The sequence below is a fragment of the Pelophylax lessonae genome (genome assembly GCF_965119305.1).
Source record: "Pelophylax lessonae genome assembly, chromosome: 11".
NCBI lineage: Eukaryota > Metazoa > Chordata > Amphibia > Anura > Ranidae > Pelophylax > Pelophylax lessonae.
This window is the reverse complement of record NC_138778.1, coordinates 27,611,107-27,630,916: the sequence shown is the minus strand read 5'-3', so window position 1 is coordinate 27,630,916 and position 19,810 is coordinate 27,611,107. Positions and strand designations below refer to the sequence as shown.

Sequence of the window (19,810 nt, the reverse complement as noted above, 5' to 3'; positions counted from 1 at the left end):
AGAATGCAATAAGCTAAAAAACAGAGTTTAATGCTACTTTACATTCTATCAACAACCTGCTTAGCGGGGCCCTCTTCCATTCCAGGTCCTACACCAGGTGTGTGGGCTGCTGTGGCTATAATTACCATATGAAATTGGATAATGAATGTTCAACATTGCAAAAAAGTAAAAAGGCCATCAGCATGTGACTGCTTCTAGCTAAAAGAAATTTGTTTTATTGAGGACAAAGATTTACCCTCACTTCCTCTACTGCTGACAACTGTCACTGGGACAAGAAATGAGGCATTTAGGGGCCAGACCTCCAAAGCTGTGGTCCATTGCATTGGCTGCCGATACACAGAAATGGACCTAAAAACTTACATCACCCTGAAACGCATGGCATGCGGGTAATTTTGCAGTACAGTGTAGGTGTATTGGCCACTACACTAGTTACGTCCCACACAAACCGTCATGGGTAACCATGCATTGTATTTACCGTGCATTACCCCGGCACACAAGTCTGGACAGGCCCTCAGGGACTCCAACCATTTCTGCTTTTTCTAAAACAAGCATAAAAAAGGTTTTGGCTAGAGATACAGTACAACCTAATAATTACTGGAAGACAAGAAAGCTTTATAGGTGTCATCTCCTATCATAAATAATGCTGAATTGAAATTTAGGATTGATCTGGTCCCATATGGGGGGGGGGGGGTAAATAGGTGTAAGAGCTGATCTGGTCACAAATTATCCTTGTTGGCTGATGCCTCCTGAGATAAGGCTGAGATCACCCAATAGAAAGACACAAATTGGTGCCTAATAAAAGTCTGTGCATCTATCTGCAGAGATATGAAAAACTATCAGACTGGAAATGCTGAATAGATATCCAAATCCAGGGGCTCCTTCAGAGATCTCTCCAGGAAAACAACGATCGGGTACCCCAGGAGAGGTATTACTAGCAGTTAGTGGCGTTTTTAGCCTTCCATAACGCAGTGTCGATTTCTTCATACACGGCCCTGGAATAGAAAGCAAAGCTTTTTAGCTACAGGAAGCAAAGAAAATACCCGGCATCTTCGTGTATGAAAAAGCATGTAGCTTAGACATATGCAGAATAGAAACATGTATTTTGTTTCGGATAGATTCCTTATGTTACTAATTTAATTTCATTAAAGCATTTCAGAATTAGTTTTGTTTTATTAATTTTCTAACGAGTTCCAAATTTTCAGAACAATTCGAATTTGGATCGGTCGAAAAATGATCAACCGATTCAAATTCTGCGTGAAGAATAGCTGGTTGTTAAGGAGTGGGCCGGGAACGGAAGCCGGCTGCCATGTCCTTAACAATCGATGACTAGCTGTCAGCAGACTTCCCCACTGACATGAAACGTTAACAGAATTGCCAGCAACCAAAAATACTGAAAAAAAAACAGTGGTGTCCCCCCCCCCCATCCATACCAGGCCCTTCGGGTCTGGTATGGATTTAAAAGGGGGCCCCATACCAAAAAGTTTTTTAAAAATGGAGTGGGGTCCCCCCCAAAATTGATACCAGACCCTTATCTTAGCATGCAGACCAAGAAAGGAAGGAGAAGAGCACACAAAAGCTTCTTTCCCACAACCTTGGTCTGGTGGTTGTTGGGGTGCTCGGGGGGATGGCTTAACAGAATTTGGGAGCCCCCTAGATCCTGCCCCCCCAATTGAATGAGTACGGGGTATATAGTACCCCTACTCATTCACCAAATTAAGCGTAAAAAGTAAAAACAACAGGTTTTTTTTGCCCGCATCCTCCACCAAAAAAGAACAACAGTTTTTGACTGTTCATTGTCCTTCCTCCAAGGTTGACAGTTGTTAGTTCCTGGTAAGAACCAGTTGATGAAGCCTGCTCAGAAAAATCAACAACTAAACTCCAATAATTGCTGATCTCCTATGAGACCCTCCCCCTAACCAGCCTTTGAAGCCCTGAAGAAGCAGCAACTCTGTAGTGCTAAAACGTGTTGGCCTGTCTACTGTGGTTAAAGCCCAACTCTGTTCATTTAGGTCTAGGGGGCATAGAAGAGAAGATCTACTTACTCCATCCTCCATGCTGCCAGACTGGTCCCTGCACCATTTTCTCCCCCAGGTCTAAGGTCCTAAAATCAAGACCAAAGAAGGGTCGGTAGCCCTGCATTGGACATGATGGCACTGAGGGACTGTCAAACACTGGAGCTTGGGTGGAAGTGGAGAATCAGATGAGTTAAAGTGTAAAATCTCTCCCCTAGAATAACTGAGCAGTTAACCCTTGCAGTGCAAACGCAGCCCTACAGCAAGGGATAATTTTACCATTTCCAAGAGTTGGGCTTTCAATAAATACTAGCAAAGGGAAATGATTGGTGCACCCAGGCACTCAGGCACCACCAAGTAACTAACAAGAGAAAAGTCCAAAAGTCTATAAAGTTCGATCTAAATGTTTGTGGCACTTTTGGCAGCTGGCCCCAATGTAGAAGCAATGTCTGCAGAGCTGAACAAGAAACAAAAAGGGGAGCGCCGCTTAAGTGCAGTATGAAAACATGTTTATTAATCAAACGACAATTGGCAACTCACATGAATAGATAAAACACAGACTTTAAATAATGTAAACCATTGCATCCGATTCTATGCCCGTCTCTCCGGAGCAGCTGCCCGCTCAATATGTGTAACACTGGCATTGACACGCTGGAGGATGTGGGCGTGGCTAAGCATTTCGGAACATGTGCACTCCTTTCTCAAACTCTAGGGCTTGATAAAGGAGTGATGTTCATCTTGTCAATGCCAGAGTTACACATACTGAGTGGGCAGCCGCTTCGAAAAGTCGGGCGTAGGATCAGGGGCAGCAGTCTACATTATTTGAAGAGCCTGTGTTTTTTCTATTCATGTGAGTTGCCAATTGCCCTTTATTAATAAAAATGTTTTAATACTGCACTTAACGAGGCACTCCCCTCTTTGTTTTACATAAATACTGTTGCTCCTACGCCTTTGGTGTGGCACTCTTGTTTTCTCTACATCATCCAGCTATTATATATAAGGCATCCTAATTAATGCCATGATTTACTTTAATATAAGTATACTCACAGAGTACAGCCATGGCCAAAGGTTTTGAGAATGACACAAATATTAATTTTCACAAAGCCTGCTGCCTCAGTTTTTATGATAGCAATTTGCATATACTCCAGAATGTTAAGAAGAGTGATCAGATGAATTGTAATTAATTGCAAAGTCACTCTTTGCCATGGAAATGGACTTAATCCCCACTGCATGTCAGCCCTGCCACGAAAGGACCAGCTGACATCATGTCAGTGATTCTCTCGTTAACACAGGTGTCAGTGTTGACGAGGGCAAGGCTGTAAATCACTCTCTAATGCTGATTGAGTTCGATTGGAAGCTTTAGGACCCTTTCACACAGCTCCGTTCCGTCGATGGAGCCGTTCTGCTCAGTGGGGGATCGTTCCCGCTGAGCAGGTGGATGACAGCTCCGTCTCCGCTCTGTGTGCGGAGACGGAGGTGTCAGATCCCCGCTGTCCTCTATGGGGGAATCGGATGAGAATGGACCACCTGTCTGTTCTTATCCGATCCGCCAGACGGATGGAAAATAGGGTTTCCATCCGTCTGGATTTGACGGACAGGATCGGATGTCAGTGGAGATGTCTCCGCTGACATCCGCTGCCGCATAGAGATGCATGGGGCATCCGTTCAGATCCGCCTGAAAAACTGACAGGCGGGTCTGAACAGTCCGCATGTGTGAAAGGGGCCTTAACCATTTGCGGACTGCCTAACGACGATTTACGTCGGCAGTCAGCCCCTCACAGGCAAAGTGACGTAGGTCTACGTCGCTAGCCTGTGAGGCTCTAGGGAGCGGGCGCGCGCTGCTGGAGGCGCGCTCCCACTCGCTCACGGACCCCCCGAGCGTGTCCGCCGGGCACTCGCGATTGTCCGTTACAGCGGGAGAAAGGCAGGCGGCTAATGTAAACACAGCCGCCTGTCATTCTCCCCTGTGTAAGAATAGTGATCATACGGTTCTACTATGTAGGACCGTTGATCTCTGTTCCTACACCTCAAGCCACAGCCAGTCACAGTTAGAAGCACGCCCCTAGGGACACACTTAACCCCTCCTTCTCAAATAAAGTTAACTCCTTCCCTGCCAGTGTCATTTTTACAGTAACAGTGCATATGTATAGCACTGATTACTGTAGTAATGTCACTGGTAACCCCAAAAGTGTCAAAAATGTCAGTCAAGGGTCCGATCTGTCCGCCGCAATGTCGCAGTCCCGCAAAAAAAAAAAATCACAGATCGCCGCCATTACTCGTTTAAAAAAAAAGCCAACAAAAATGACAAAAATCTTTCCCTCAGTAAACGCAATAACTTGCGCAAACCAATCAAAATATGCTTTTTGCGATTTTTTTTTTTTCTACCAAACATAGGTAGCATAAAACAAATTGGCCTAAAACGTTAAAAAAATTTTGATTTTTACATTTTTTTTTTGGGGAATTTCATATAAAAAAATATGAATAATATTGTTATTTTTGCAAAATTTACGCTCTTTTTTTTGTTTATAGCGCATGATTAAAAAATCACACAGGTGATCAAATACCACCAAAAGAAAGCTCTATTTGTGGGAAAAAAAGGACGTCAAATTCGTTTAGGTACAGCGTCGCACGGCCGCGTAATTGTCCGTTAAAGTCACGCAGTGCCGAATCGCAAAATAGGCCCTGGTCAGGAAGGGGGTAAAATCTTCCGGGGCTTAAGGAGGGTGGCGCTTTAAATCATTGTTCTTCCTCTGTTTACCATGGTTTTCTGCAGTCATCATTGCTTTGCACAAAAAGAGATTCACAGGCAAGGATATTGCTTCTACGAAGATTGAACCTAAAACAACCATTTATCAGATTATCAAGAACCTCAAGGAAAGAGGTTCAATTGTAGTGAAGAAGACTTCAGGGCACCCAAGAAAGTCCGGCAAGCTCCAGGACCGTCTCCTACAGTTAATTTAGCTGCAGGATCGGGGCACCACCAGTGCAGGGCTTGGTCAGGAATGGCAGCAGGCAGGTGTGAGTACATCTGCACACACAGTGAGGAGAAGACTTTTAGGGGATGGCCTGGTGTCAAGAAGGGCAGCAAAAAAGCCACTTCTCTCCAGGAAAAACATCAGGGACCGACTGATATTCTGCAAAGCTGCAGGGACTGGACTGAAGTAATTTTCTCTGATAAATCCCCTTTTTGATTGTTTGGGGCATCCAGAAAAGACCTTGTCCTGGGAAGAAAAGGTGAGCGCTACCATCAGCCCTGTGTCATGCCAACAGTAACGCATCCTGAGACCATGTGTGGGGTTGCTTCTCAGCCAAGGGAATGGGCTCACTCCCAAATTTGCCTAAGAACACGGTTATGAATAAAGAATGGTACAAAAATATTCTCCGAGAGCAACTTCTCCCAACCACCCAAGAACAGGTTGGTGAAGAATAATGCCTTTTTCAGCATGATGGTGCATCTTGCCATAAGGCAAAAGTGATAACCAAGTGGCTTGGGGAACAAAACATCAAAACTTTGGGTCCATGGCCAGGAAACTCCCCAAACCCTTATCTCATTGAGAACTTGTGGTCAATCCTCAAGAGGCGGGTGAACAAAAAAACCCTACAAATTCTGACAAACTCCAAGTATTATTATGCAAGAATGGGCTGCCATCAGTCAGGATGTGGCCCAGAAGTTGAATGACAGCATGCCAAGGGGGAATTGCAGAGGTCTTGAAAATAAAGGGCCAACGCTGCAAATATTGACTCTTTGCGCTAACTTAAAGCGGAGTTCCACCCTAAAATTAAACTTACCTCCATCTTCTCGCTCCGGGTCACCTGAAAAACAAATGGATAATCGCAATTTTTTTTTTTTTTTTTTTACTTACCTCGTTTAGAAGAAAATATACTTACCTTACTTCCTTCTTCCTCCCCTCAGCGGACACGGCGATTCGTCACTTCCTGGCTTTGCAATGATTCCTGGGAGCTGAACGTCATCGCTCCCAGGAATCAATGCGCCTGCACCGGCCCCGACGTCAGTTCCGGTGCGGGCGCCGTCATACCTTGCTAAACAGCTTCTGGGCATGCCCAGAAGCTGTGCAGGGATGACGCTGCGGCCCCGGAAGTGACGACGGGGCCGGTGCAGTGCATCATGGGACCGAAGAAGACGGAAGAGGACACAGAAGAGGATCGCGCTGGGTTCAAGCTGCCCACACCTGAGATGGCAGCGCTGGAGAAGACATTTTCAAGGTAAGTATTTCTTCTAAAAGGTAAGTGCAACCCGGGACAGATCAGAGGCTATCCATTGTGGAATGTACTAGCCCTGACTGTCCCGGGGGTATTTTTATTTAAAAAAAAAAAGGTCACTGGGTGGAACTCCGCTTTAATGTAATTGTCACTAAAAGCCTTTGACATTTAGGAATAGCTTGTAATTATACTTCAGTATACCATAGTAACATCAGACAAAAAGATCTAAAAACACTGAAGCAGCCGACTTTGTGAAAATTAATATTTGTGTCATTCTCAAAACTTTTGCCTACGGCTGTCCATAACATTTACAATGCGGTGCCTCATACTTACTCTGTGCTGTTGCTCTCAGCAAGAGGATCAAACTCTAGGAGCTCATAGTAATTTGGTAAACTGTCATTGGAATCATCTGAAATAAAGATATTATAAATGAATAAACCTTATAATAAAACACTTTCCAAATGTCTTGACAGTCCTGAGACTGGTTAGCATTCATAAGAAGCTGATTAGTTAAATCTACCCGGTTTGGTTGTCTTCTGGTTTGTGGCCTCTTTTGGTAGCGGAAGAACGGTGGGGTTCAGCGTTGGGACTGCCGATAACAGGGGGGACTGTGCCGGTAGGATGGGGGCCTGCCCTGGAACGTTAGAGGGAACTGTCGGCAGGTAAGGTGTTGAAAACTGTGCCGGTGGAAGGAAATATGTTGGAGGTGGGTAAGGGGGGAGGAATTGGGTCGTATTATTGGCTGCTGGGAAAGGAACGGTAGGTGGTAGAAACTGAAATAAAGGAAAAATAGAGAGATCAAATAAAAAAAAAAAAAAAGCATTCAATTTCTTTAGAAAAATAATATAAGCAGCAATATTAACCCCTTCCTGCTCAGCCCCGGTGATCCTTTAACCACTTAAGCCCTGGAGGATTTGGCTGCTCAAAAACCAGGGCCTATTTTGCGATTCGGCACTGCGTGAATTTAACAGACAATTGCACGGTCGTGCGACGCTGTACCCAAATTAAATTGACGTCCTTTTTTGTCCACAAACAGAGCTTTCTTTCGGTGGTATTTGATCGCCTGTGCGATTTTTAATTTTGCGCTATAAACAAAAAAAGAGCGACAATTTTGAAAAAAATAACAATATTTTTCACATTTTTTTATATGAAATTCCCCCCCCAAAAAATGTAAAAATCAAAATTTTTTAACATTTTAGGCCAATTTGTTTTCTGCTACATGTTTGGTAAAAAAAAAAAATCACAATAGGCACCCCCAGAAGCTGTGCAGGGATGCCACGCCTGCACCGGAAGTGATGAGCGGGGCCGGTGCAGTGCATTGTGGGACTGCGAAGTCACGGAAGAGGACACGAAGAGGGACACTGTGGCTTCAGCTGCCCACACCTGAGATGGCAGCGCTGGAGTAGAAATTTTCAAGGTAAGTATTTCTTCTTACAGGTAAATGCGACCCGGGACAGTTCAGAGGCTATCCATTATGGAATGTACTAGCCCTGACTGTCCCGGGGGTACTTTTAGCTCAAATTGACCCCCGAGGCCGGAACTCCGCTTTAAGGACTGGAATTAATTTTTTTATTTTTTCTGATATGGACATTAATTTTGTTTTATATTTACAATCCTACACTTTCATCATTAATTTTTTAGCGCTGCACTATTGTATTATGGTATCTATTGGGAGTTTTTGTATTTGACTTTCAGTGCTGGCTGCTCTTTCTTGACTCTAGCGCGGCGTATTTTTTTTTTATTTTTACAAGGTGAATTGCTATAATATATATATATATATATATTTTTATGAATACACCCCTAAGTGTTAGCTGTGGGTTACTAAACAAACTTACATTGTCATATATAAGCCTGGGAGGAAGCTTTGGCAACTGATTCTGTGCGCCGTATGAAAATCTGTTAAATAAAATAGATAAAGGGCATTAATAATGTATTTTGCCACAGAGCTCTATAATACTATTAATATTATACAGGATTTATATAGCGCCAACAGTTTGCGCAGTGCTTTACAATATGAAGGCAGACAGTACATTTACAATACAATTCAATACAGGAGGAATCAGATGGCCCTGCTCGTTAGAGCTTACAAGCAGAGATGTATAGTAACTAAGTAGAACTACTTCACTACTGTACTTAAGCACCGAAAGGCGGTATCTGTACTTTCCTAGAGTAGAATTTTTTTCTCCTACTTCCACTTTTACTTCACTACATTTTTTCAATGATTTCAATACTTCTACTCCGATATTTTTTTTTTTGTGTTGCATAGTTACTCGTTACTATTATAAAAATTACCACTGCCAGAACAGTAGATGGCAGGTTTCATGAAGCTCAAAACATGTGTATTATCAGCGCATACGAAAATAAATGCTACTGTATGTATAAATAAAAGCTGCATTTGAAATAATAAAAAACAATATGATGTTCAAACTTTTGATTTCTTTCTTTAATAACTACATAACACAGTACTTGTACTTTTACTTTCAGTACTTGAGTAGCAATTTTTTTTTCAAAACTACTGGTACTTTTACTTTCAGTACTTGAGTAGCAACATTTTTAAAAAAAACTACTTGCAATACTTAAGTACAAAAAATGTTGAATACTTTAGTACTTCTACTCAAGTCACTTTTTGATCGAGCACTTGTACTTTTACTCAAGTATGGGTTTCGAGTACTTTATACAACTCTGCTTACAATCTAAATTTACGTCAGGGTGTATACAGTCACTAGATTTCATTTTTTTCTTTCTTGAATGGCATTTTAAAGGTGAACTTTGACGTAGTAATTCAATCACTAATAGATCTGCTGCTTTAGTTTATGTGCTTTGATTGTTAAATTTCACAGTTTGGTAAAAAAAAAAAAAAAATACTGTTTAAAAAAGGGATGATGTAAAGATGAAGGCACCTGGAGTATATGTCTCGGAAACAGCACTCCAGAACTTAGCTCCTTATTCTGTATTTATTGATTGTAAAAAAAGTCTGCATACAATAACGTCTCCACCCAAAAAAACCAACCAACCTTGACACGTTTCACCACTGCTGGCTTGCTCACACATATAGGACTTCCCCTATCCTTGTGAGCAAGCCAAACACATTAAGAAAGTTAGGTTGTCGGGTGGAGACATGATTGCATGCAGTCTGCAATCATGTCTCTACCCGAAAACCAACCTTCCTTGATGCGTTTCACCACAGCTGGGTTGCTCACAAGGATAGGACTTCTATCCTTGTGAGCAAGCCAGCAGTGGTAAAATGTGTCAAAGAAGGTTGGTTTTCAGGTGGAGACGTGATTGGATGCAGTCTGCAATCATGTCTCTACCCAAAAATCAACCGCACGACTATATACAGCGGCGGTCAGCCCCTCACAGTCGTCACTAGCCTGTGAGCCAATAGGGGGCGAATGCGCGCCGCCGGAGGCGCACTCCCGCCCCCGCTCGTTCCCTAAGCAGCCCGCGCGTGTGATCGGCGGACCCGATGTCTGCCGGTCACTCGCAATCGTCGGATACAGTGGGAGAAAGGCAGGCGGCTAATGTAAACACAGCCGCCTGTCATTCTCCCCTGTGTAACAGCACAGATCATACGGTCCTGCTGTGTAGGACCGTTGATCTCTGCTGTTACACACACAGCCACATCCAATCACAGTTAGAAGCACGCCCCTAGGGACACACTTAACCCCTCCCTCTCCAATAAAGTTAAACCCTTCCCTCCCAGTGTCATTTTTACAGTAAAAGTGCATATGTATAGCACTGATTACCCCCAAAAGTGTCAAAAATGGCAGTCAAGGGTCCGATCTGTCCGCCGCAATGTCGCAGTCCCGCAAAAAAAAAAAAAAATCGCAGATCGCCGCCATTACTCGTTAAAAAAAAAAACAATAAAAATGACAAAAATCTTTCCCTTAGTTAGTAAACGCAATAACTTTTGCGCAAACCAATCAAAATACGCTTTTTGCGATTTTTTTTTTTTTTTACCAAACATATGTAGCAGAAAACAAATTGGCCTAAGATGTTAAAAAATTTTGATTTTTACATTTTTTTGGGGGAATTTCATATAAAAAAATTTGAAAAATATTGTTATTTTTGCAAAATTGTCGCTGTTTTTTTGTTTATAGCGCATGATAAAAAAAATCGCACAGGTGATCAAATACCACCAAAAGAAAGCTCTGTTTGTGGGAAAAAAAGGACGTCAATTTTATTTGGGTTCAGCGTCACACGACCGCGCAATTGCCTGTTAAAGTCGTGCAGTGCCGAATCGCAAAATAGGCCCTCGTCAGGAAGGGGGTAAAATCTTCCGGGGCTTAAGTGGTTAAAACGTTTCACCACAGCTGGGTTGCTCACGAGGATTGGACTTCTCCTATCCTTGTGAGGATACCAGCAGTGGTAAAACGTGTCAAGGAAGGTTGGTTTTCGGGTGAAGACATGATTGGATGCAGTCTGCATTCATGTCTCCACCAACCTTCCTTGATGCATTTCACCACTGCTGGCCTGCTCACAAGGATAGGACTTCCCCTATCCTTGTGAGAAAACCAGCAATGGTGAAACGCATCACAGAAGGTTGGTTTTCAGGTGGAGACATGATTGTTTGTAGTTTGCAATTATGTCTCCACCCGAAAACCAACCTTCTTTGATGCGTTTCACCACTGCTGGTTTGCTCCCAAAGATTAGACTTCCCCTATCCTTGTGAGCAAACTTCCCCTATCCTTGTGAGCAAACCAGCAGTGGTGAAACGCATCAAAGAAGGTTCCTTTTTAGGTGGACACAAGATTCTATGCAGTTTGAAATCATGTCTCCACCTGAAAACCAACCTTACTTGAGGTGTTTCACCAACTTACCTTGACACGTTTCACCACTGCTGGCTTGCTCACAAGGATTGGACTTCCCCTATCCTTGTGAGCAAGCCAAACGCATCAAGAAATGTAGGTTGTCGGGTGGAGACATGATTGCACACAGTCTGCAATCATGTCTCCACCCAAAAAACAACCTTCCTTGATGCGTTTCATCACAGCTGGCTTGGTCACGAGGATAGGACTTCTCCTATCCTTGGGAGCATGTCCGCAGTGGTAAAACGTGTCAAGGAAAGTTGGTTTTCGGGTGGAGACATGATTGGATGCAGTCTGCATTCATGTCTCCACCAACTTTCCAACTTTCCTTGATGTATTTCACCACTGCTGGCCTGCTCACAAGGATAGGACTTCCCCCTATCCTTGTGAGCAATCCAGCAGTTGTGAAACGCATCACAGAAGGTTGGTTTTCGGGTGGAGACATGATTGTTTGCAGTTTGTAATTATGTCTCCAGCCGAAAACCAACCTTCTTTGATGCGTTTCACCACTGCTGGTTTGCTCCCAAAGATAGGACTTCCCCTATCCTTGTGAGCAAACCAGCAGTGGTGAAACGCATCAAAGAAGGTTCATTTTTAGGTGGACACAAGATTCTATGCAGTTTGAAATCATGTCTCCACCTGAAATCCAACCTTACTTGAGGTGTTTCACCAACTTACCTTGACACGTTTCACCACTGCTGGCTTGCTCACAAGGATTGGACTTCCCCTATCCTTGTGAGCAAGCCAAACGCATCAAGAAATGTAGGTTGTTGGGTGGAGACATGATTGCACACAGTCTGCAATCATGTCTCCACCCAAAAAACAACCTTCCTTGATGCGTTTCATCACAGCTGGCTTGCTCACAAGGGTAAGACTTCTGCTATCCTCGTGAGCAAGCCAACAGTGGTAAAACGGGTCAAGGAAGGTTGGTTTTCGGGGGGAGACATGATTGGATGCAGTCTGCAATCATGTCTCCACCAACCTTCCTTGATGCATTTCACCACTGCTGGTCTGCTCACAAGGATAGGACTTCCCCTATCTTTGTGAGCAAGCCAGCAGTGGTGAAACGCATCACAGAAGGTTGGTTTTTGGGTGGAGACATGATTGTATGCAGTCTGCAATCATGTCTCCACCAAAAAAAACAACCTTCCTTGATGCATTTCACCACTGCTGGCTTGCTCACAAAGATGAGACTACCCCGATCCTTGTGAGCAAGCCAACAGTGGGAAAACGCATCACAGAAGATTGGTTTGCAGGTGGAGACATGATTGTATGCAGTCTGCAATCATGTCTCCACCCGAAAACCAACCTTCCTTAATGCGTTTCCCCACTGCTGGGTTGCTCACATAGATTGGACTTCCCCTATCCCTGTGAGCAAGCAAGCAGGGGTGAAATGTGTCATGGAAGGTTGGTTTTCGGGTGGAGACATGATTGGATGCAGTCTGAAATCATGTTTCCACCCAAGAACCAACTTTCCTTGATGCGTTTCACCATTGCTGGAAATAGTCAGCAGCGGTGAAACGCGTCAAGGACGGTTGGATTTTTTTTTTACAATCAATAAACATAAATAGAGCAGCTATAGAGCATAAAGTGTGGCTAATTTTTCTCATATCTTTGATAAGGAGTGGAGACGGGCTGTGGTAGCCAGCACAAGGGTTGTCCGTGTGTGATGAAAAGAAGTAAGAAGAAGTGATAAAACGTGTCAAGGAAGACTGGTTTTCGGGTGGAGACATCATTGTATGCAGTCTGCAATCATGTCTCCACCCAAAAGCCAACCTTTTTCTATGCATTTCATCCCCGCTGGCTTGCTGACAAGAATAGGACTTCCCCTATCCTTGTAAACAAGCCAGCAGTGGTGAAACGCGTCAAGGACGGTTGGTTTTCGTTTTTTTTTTTTTTGACAATCAATATACATAGAAAGAGGAGCTACAGTAAGTTCTGAAGACGGGCCTGGGTTGTCCGTGAGTGATGAAAAGAGCGAGTCTTGAGTGGAGCCATGAATTTTGTTATGTTCTTTTCAGAAACAGTAATGACAAGTTTCATGTCAACGCAATCTGAGACAATAATTCCCATCATGCAACATAGGCAAACATATCAGAACACAGGAAAAAAAAAAATGAACGTACCGCAAACGCATGTAGATGCAAATATGCAAATATCATAAAGGAGGACTAAAAAACACCACCAATGCAACAAAAAGGCACTGCAAATGTGCCTAAAACTCATATAAAATCTCACGTGGAACTGTATACTGAATGCAGGGATTGCGGTGTAAACAAACCCTAAACCAATAAAAAATAACATCTGATCGGTTGCTAGGGACAGCTGCCGATTTATAGAGTGTAGTAACTGATTGGAAACAGTTTCCACCTGGGGGCTCATTCACACCATTCGTTTTTTTAAAAACAATTTGGGCTTGTTCAAACATACAGCCCAGAGATGGTAAAAAACAAACAGCTAAGCCACAAATTTACTGCACCTTACCACCCCTTTTATTTTAACACAGCGGCCAGAGAGGGTCGTACTCCTGTTGTAGCAAAAATGTTACCCCCTGTCTTGTTAGGTGGGTAGAATCGACACCAGAGGGCATGTCTAAGTGTAGCAAGCTGTCATCGCTTAGAAGCGCCCTCTGGTGTCCATTTTACGCTATTACAGATAACCATCAATCCAAGGAGCTGCTCTGATGCCCAGCAAGCTGTTACTATATGGACTTTTGAACTGTGTTTTGCTTTTATTATTTTTGAGGTTACTGGAAATGTAAAACCTTTATCCCAAAAGGAAAAAAAAAAAACAATTTGCTGTAATAAATTATAAAGTGTTAGCTGGAGTTTGGCTTCAATTTGTTAATGCATCTAAATATGCTAATACATTTAACATTTAACATTTCCCTTCCCCCAGACTGACAATGATGCTGTCTGCTGTGCCCTCTGTGCTCCTTCATCCAGAGTGCGGACATTCTAATACAAGAGGTGTGTTACTGGCCAGATCACCAGGTAAAAAAAAAGGGGAAAAAGCCTAAAAAAAAGAAAACAAATGCAGCCAATCTAATGATTGGTAAGCTGCAATATAGCACAGTTTTGGTTTTTAGTTTAATACCGCTTTAAATTGCTTGCTCTATTTATATACCTGTAATATTAATAATATGTGATACAGCATGAGTCATATGTCAAAGTGACCAGTAGATGGGGGTATTACTCTATACAGTTCACTTACGGAGTATTTACAGCCTCCCTTAGCTCCAACAGGTCCCCCTGTGGATAGAGGAAAATATTCTGGTTCTGCTGCTGAGGTTGCTGCGCGCTCCCAGAATCTGAAAAGTGAAAATGAATTGGAATTAAATACAATACATAAGGCCTAAGTTACACATACAGGTGCAGCTCATAAAATTAGAATATCATCAAAAAGTTAATTTATTTCAGTAATTCAATTTAAGAAGTAAAACTCATATATTTTATACAGATACGTCACACACAGAGTGATATAATTCAAACATTTCTTTCTTTTAATTTAGAATATCATGGCTTACAGCTAGTGGAAAACCCAAAATTCAGTATCTCAGACAATTAGAATATTACATAAGACCAATTAAAAAAAGGATTTTTAATACAGAAATGTTGGCTTAGTGAAAAGTCTGTCCATGTACAGTATAGAATGCACTCAATACTTGGTCTGGGCTCCTTTTGCATGAATTACATAGTTTGTGAGGTTGAAAAAAGACATCAGTCCATCCAGTTCAACCTATGATGTGTGTGTGTGTTTGCTGTTACCTTACATTGAATTACTGCATCAATGCGGAGTGGCATGGAGGCGATCAGCCTGTGGCACTGCTGAGGTGTTATGGAAGCCCAGGTTGCTTTGATAGCGGCCTTCAGCTCATCTGCATTGTTGGGTCTGGTGTCTCTCATCTTCCTCTTGACAACACCCCACAGATTCTCTACGGGGTTTTGGTCAGACGAGTTTGCTGGCCAATCAAGCACAGTGATACCATGATCATGTGACCAGGTATTGGTAGTTTTGGCAGTGTGGGCGGTGCCAAGTCCTGCTGGAAAATTAAATTGGCATCTCCATAAAGTTGGTCAGCAGAGGGAAGCATGGAGTCAGAGGCGTAACTAGAACCTTCAGGGCCCTGGTGCAAGAAACCATGAAGGGCCCCCTGGACCCCTGGCGCCCTTTACTCTAGTTGCCGGGCCCTTTATTACGGTCCCGCAGCGGGACCCTTTCACAAGTTCTGCAGTGGGCCCCCTTCCTGCCATCTTGGGGCCTACTCACGGTGGTGGAATGCCAGGGCCCTGTCGCAAGTGTGACCTTTGCAATCCTGGAAGTTCACCCACTGGTGTCAGTAGTTTTTTTTTTTTGGTATTTTAATTTTATTATTTTTATCATTTTATTTAATTTTTTTACAATGTCACTGACTATGACTCTGTCCATTCAGAAAAGGAAGGAGCTTGTAAATTACATATTTTCTGACCCCTTTCTGGTTCTCTATTGTGAAGGGAGCATTCTGAAGGGGGGGGGGCAGGGGAGAACACAGGGGCCCAGAGACAGCAGAACACAAGTATACTGGATAGGAGAAGTGGCGGGGGGCAGCATACAGAGAAACCAATCTCCTCCATTTTCCTCCTGCAGGTACAAAAGGAAAAAAGGAGGACAGTGATTTCTCTACATGCTGCCCCCGCCGCCCCTCCTATTCAGATGTACAGGGGAGCCACATGGGCCCCCTTGAGCATGGGGCCCGGTTGCGATTGCAACCCCTGCAACCCCTGTAGTTACGCCCCTGCATGGAGTGCTCTAGAATTTCCTGGTAGAGGGCTGCACTGACTTTGGACTCAGTGGACCAACACCAGCAGATGACATGGCTCCCCGAATCATCACTGACTTTGGAAAATTTTGCATTTCATTTAGAAATCAAGGTCCCAGAGTCTGGAGGAAGAGTGGAGAGGAACAGAATACAAGTTACATGAGGTCCAGTGTGAAGTTTGCACAGTCAGTGATGATTTGGGAAGCCATGTCATCTGCTGGTGTTGGAGTATTGTCAAGAGGAAGATGAGAGACACCAGACCCAACAATGCAGATGAGCTGAAGGCCGCTATCAAAGCAACCTGGGCCTCCATAACACCTCAGCAGTGCCACAGGCTGATCGCCTCCATGCCACGCCACATTGATGCAGTAATTCATACAAAAGGACCCTGACCAAGTATTATTATTATACAGGATTTATATAGCGCCAACAGTTTGCGCAGCGCTTTACAATGTGAGGAAAGACAATACAGTTCAAAACAGGAGGAACTAGAGGGCCCTGCTCGTATTGAGTGCATACTATACTGTACATGGACAGACTTTTCATTAGGCCAATATTTCTGTATTAAAAATCCTTTTTTTTTTTTATTGGTCTTATGTAATATTCTAATTTTCAGACATACTGAGTTTTAGATTTTTCACCAGCTGTAAGCCATAACCATCAAAATTAATAGAAAGAAATGCTTGAAATATATCACTGTGTGTGTAAAACGCATCTATATAAAATATATGAGTTTCACTTTTTTAATTGAATTCCTGAAATAAACTAACTTTTTGATGATATTCTAATTTTATGAGATGCACTTGTAAGAGAACCTGTCATTAGGTGTAGAATAATTTCTCGACTTAATGATCCTGGAGGGGTGCACAGTAAGCCTGTGCTCACCCATGAAGAGGGGAAAACCTTCTGGAGCTGAAGTGGTTAAATTCCAATTAGATTAATCAATTTTTTTTAATTTTTCTATTTTTTTTTCATTTGTGTTTTGTGTATTCTTTTATTTTTAGTTTTTATTACAATTATGCCCTTTTAAACTTTCGTTTCCCTGTTCTTTTTACAATTTTTTTCATTTTTTTTTTACTTTGTTTTATTTTACTGAAGGAGTTTTACATTTTATTGACAGCATCATTAATTTATGGTCAGTAATGTACACAAGTTAGGCCCCATTCACATATCGCTTAGAGCACATGTGTCAAATACAAGGCCCGCGGGCCAAATCTGGCCCTTCAGGCCATTCTATGTGGCCCTCGCACCTTTCTTGCAGCTACAGGAGAGCTCCAGCCCTCCTCTGGTCCTTCTCCAGACCCTGTACTTTCTGCTCCAAGCAATGCCTCCAGCTTCTTCCCAGCAGCAGCACAATGTAAGGGGAGTGCACTGTGATGTAAGAGAGGGTGGGGGACTCAACGTCTGATGGTGAAGAGGCTCTTGATGTCTTATGCAAGGGTAGGGGATGCTTTGGACATCTAGTCTTACAGATACAACCGGCCCTTTTGAGGTCAATAATAATGCTGACGCGGCCCGCGATTAAATTTGAGTTTGACACCCCTGGCTTAGAGGAACAAGCCTTCAAAGCAGGATTCTGCATTTCACATAGGACCAGCCCATTAGGCTGCCCTATGTAAGTTTTTTGCCTGAAAAGAAACTCCTGCACCTTTTTGGGTGACAAGCTTCAAAAGATTTTTAATAGCGCAGTGTGACACGATTCCCGCATGACAATCACTTCTGAATCGCATCACCTTTGGGGTGCCAACGAAGGATTATGGAACCCAAGCGCGCGTCATGTGGGCAGAATTGCGGCGATTCTGTCCGTGATTCCATATTAGGACATGTATGTAGATGGGGGACCCGTTCACATGTCGCATAGTGGGAACAAAAGTATCCGCGACGTACTTTTTGAACGCAGGATTATTAAGCTATTATGTGTGTTGCATAGTGTCAGCCCATTCACTTGAATGGGCTTTCCTATGCTTGCTTGTTGCCCGCAAAGCCTGCTCCTTTTGGGCGACAAGCTTCACGCAATTTTTAAAGGTGTGGATTGTCGCAATCTTCGTGCAAACTTGCCAGGCGGCAGAATTGCATCACGTTTGGGGAGCCATTAAAGGGTAATGGCAGACAAAAGTAGGTAGTGTGTATTGCAGGGATTGCCACATGATTTGGAATCTGGATTCCGAATCGGGAAGTGGGAATGTGGCCTACAGTACGCAATGCGATTTTTCCACAATTGTTGCACCACAGAACCATATGGAAAAACCACACCTGTAGAAATCATATGAAGCTTGTGGACCAAAAAGGAACAGGAGCGTCTTTTTGCGCAACAAATGCGCATAGGGCAGCCTATTCAAGTGAATGGGCTGGCCCTATGAAACACAAAGGATCACGTGAGAATCGTGCTTTGAACGGGCCATGCAATTTAAGAAAAAAGGCTGCATGACATACATTTATCAAAGAAAATCTGCCAAATGGTGCACATCACACCATGCATCCTACCCACCTCATATAAAACATAAAACTATATTATTTCTCAGTGTTCCTTATTCTTTGGCTGCCTCTTATTTGATCTTATTCCCAAAATCTCTCTTTCATCAAATTTGCATGGTGCAACCTCCCGCCAATAATTTTGAAACCCGTGTTCATCATGCTGAAGCCTTTTTCTTTCCGACTGCTTCCTACTTCTAAGATGACATAAGAGGTAGTCAGAAAGAATATGGAATTGGACTAATAGGAAGAGCAGGCTGGTATGAGATACTTATTAGTGAGAGGGATAGTGATCCAGTGAGGCACATTGATAGGACATTTTAGGGAGGTGACATATAGTGACAGTAGTAAGACGGAGTAGATAGACAGAGATTATGGTAGTTTCAGAGGGCTTGTCGAATTGGCTTTTGATTGGATAGAGCAGGTATTGTCAACCAGGGTTCTGTGTAGCTTAGGCTGTCCCCAGAATTTGCTAGGGGTTCCTTCAGAAGTGAGCATTTCTGCTTCTCAGATGAGTAACCACTGACAACAATTATCGCTTTAGCTATCTGTAGGGGGTATTCCTACCACTGACCATCAATGTAAGGGACATTCTTCCCACTGACCATCAATGTAAGGGACAATCTTCCCATTGAACACCAATGCAAGGAGCATTCTTCCCACTGACCACCACGCAAGGGGCATTCTTCCCACCAACCACCCATGTAAGGAGCATTCTTCTTACTGACCACCCATGTAAGATGCACTCTTCTCACTGACCACCAAAGTAAGGGACATTCTTCCCACTGACCACCAAAATAATGGTCATTCTTCCAGCTAATCACCAATGTAAGGGGCATTCGTCCCACTGACCACCAATGTAAGGGCATTCTTCCCACTGATCACCAATGTAAGGAGCATTCCTCCCACTGACCACCAATGTAAGGGACATTCATCCCACTGACCGCAAATGTGAGGTACATTCTTCACATGGACCACCAAATTAAGGGACTTTCTTCCCACTGACCACCAATGTATGGAGCATTCCTCCCACTGACCACCAATGTAAGGACATTCTTCCCACTGATCACCAATGTAAGGGCATTCTTCCCACTGATCACCAATGTAAGGAGCATTCTTCCCACTGATCACCAATGTAAGGGGCATTCTTCCCACTGATCACCAATGTAAGGAACATTCTTCCCACTGATCACCAATGTAAGGAGCATTCTTCCCACTGATCACCAATGTAAGGGACATTCTTCCCTCTGACCACCAATGTAAGGAGCATTCCTCCCACTGACCACCAATGTAAGGGCATTCTTCCCACTGATCACCAATGTAAGGGCATTCTTCCCACTGATCACCAATGTAAGGGCATTCTTCCCAATTTTGTTTATTAAAAGTCTTGCAATCAATAAGCATAAAAACAATATACATAAATAAATATATACATATTTACATGAAAAGGGGAAAAAAAATACATAGCAAATTCTGCTCTCAAATAAAGACTGCCTTTA

General features: G+C 43.2%; 1 protein-coding gene across 1 annotated transcript in view; it reads right to left on the bottom strand.

The window, feature by feature from the left end:
- Positions 1 to 656: 656 nt before the first annotated feature.
- Positions 657 to 19,810, bottom strand: part of TOM1L1 (target of myb1 like 1 membrane trafficking protein) — a 161,956-nt gene continuing 142,802 nt past the window's right edge. The window contains exons 11-15 of the mRNA XM_082272490.1: positions 14,255 to 14,351; positions 8,069 to 8,129; positions 6,754 to 7,006; positions 6,567 to 6,642; positions 657 to 992 (exon numbers count right to left, since the gene is read on the bottom strand). Coding sequence (XP_082128616.1) covers positions 932 to 992; positions 6,567 to 6,642; positions 6,754 to 7,006; positions 8,069 to 8,129; positions 14,255 to 14,351 — 548 coding nt within the window. The 3' untranslated portion in view covers positions 657 to 931. The remainder of the gene's footprint in view (positions 993 to 6,566; positions 6,643 to 6,753; positions 7,007 to 8,068; positions 8,130 to 14,254; positions 14,352 to 19,810) is intronic.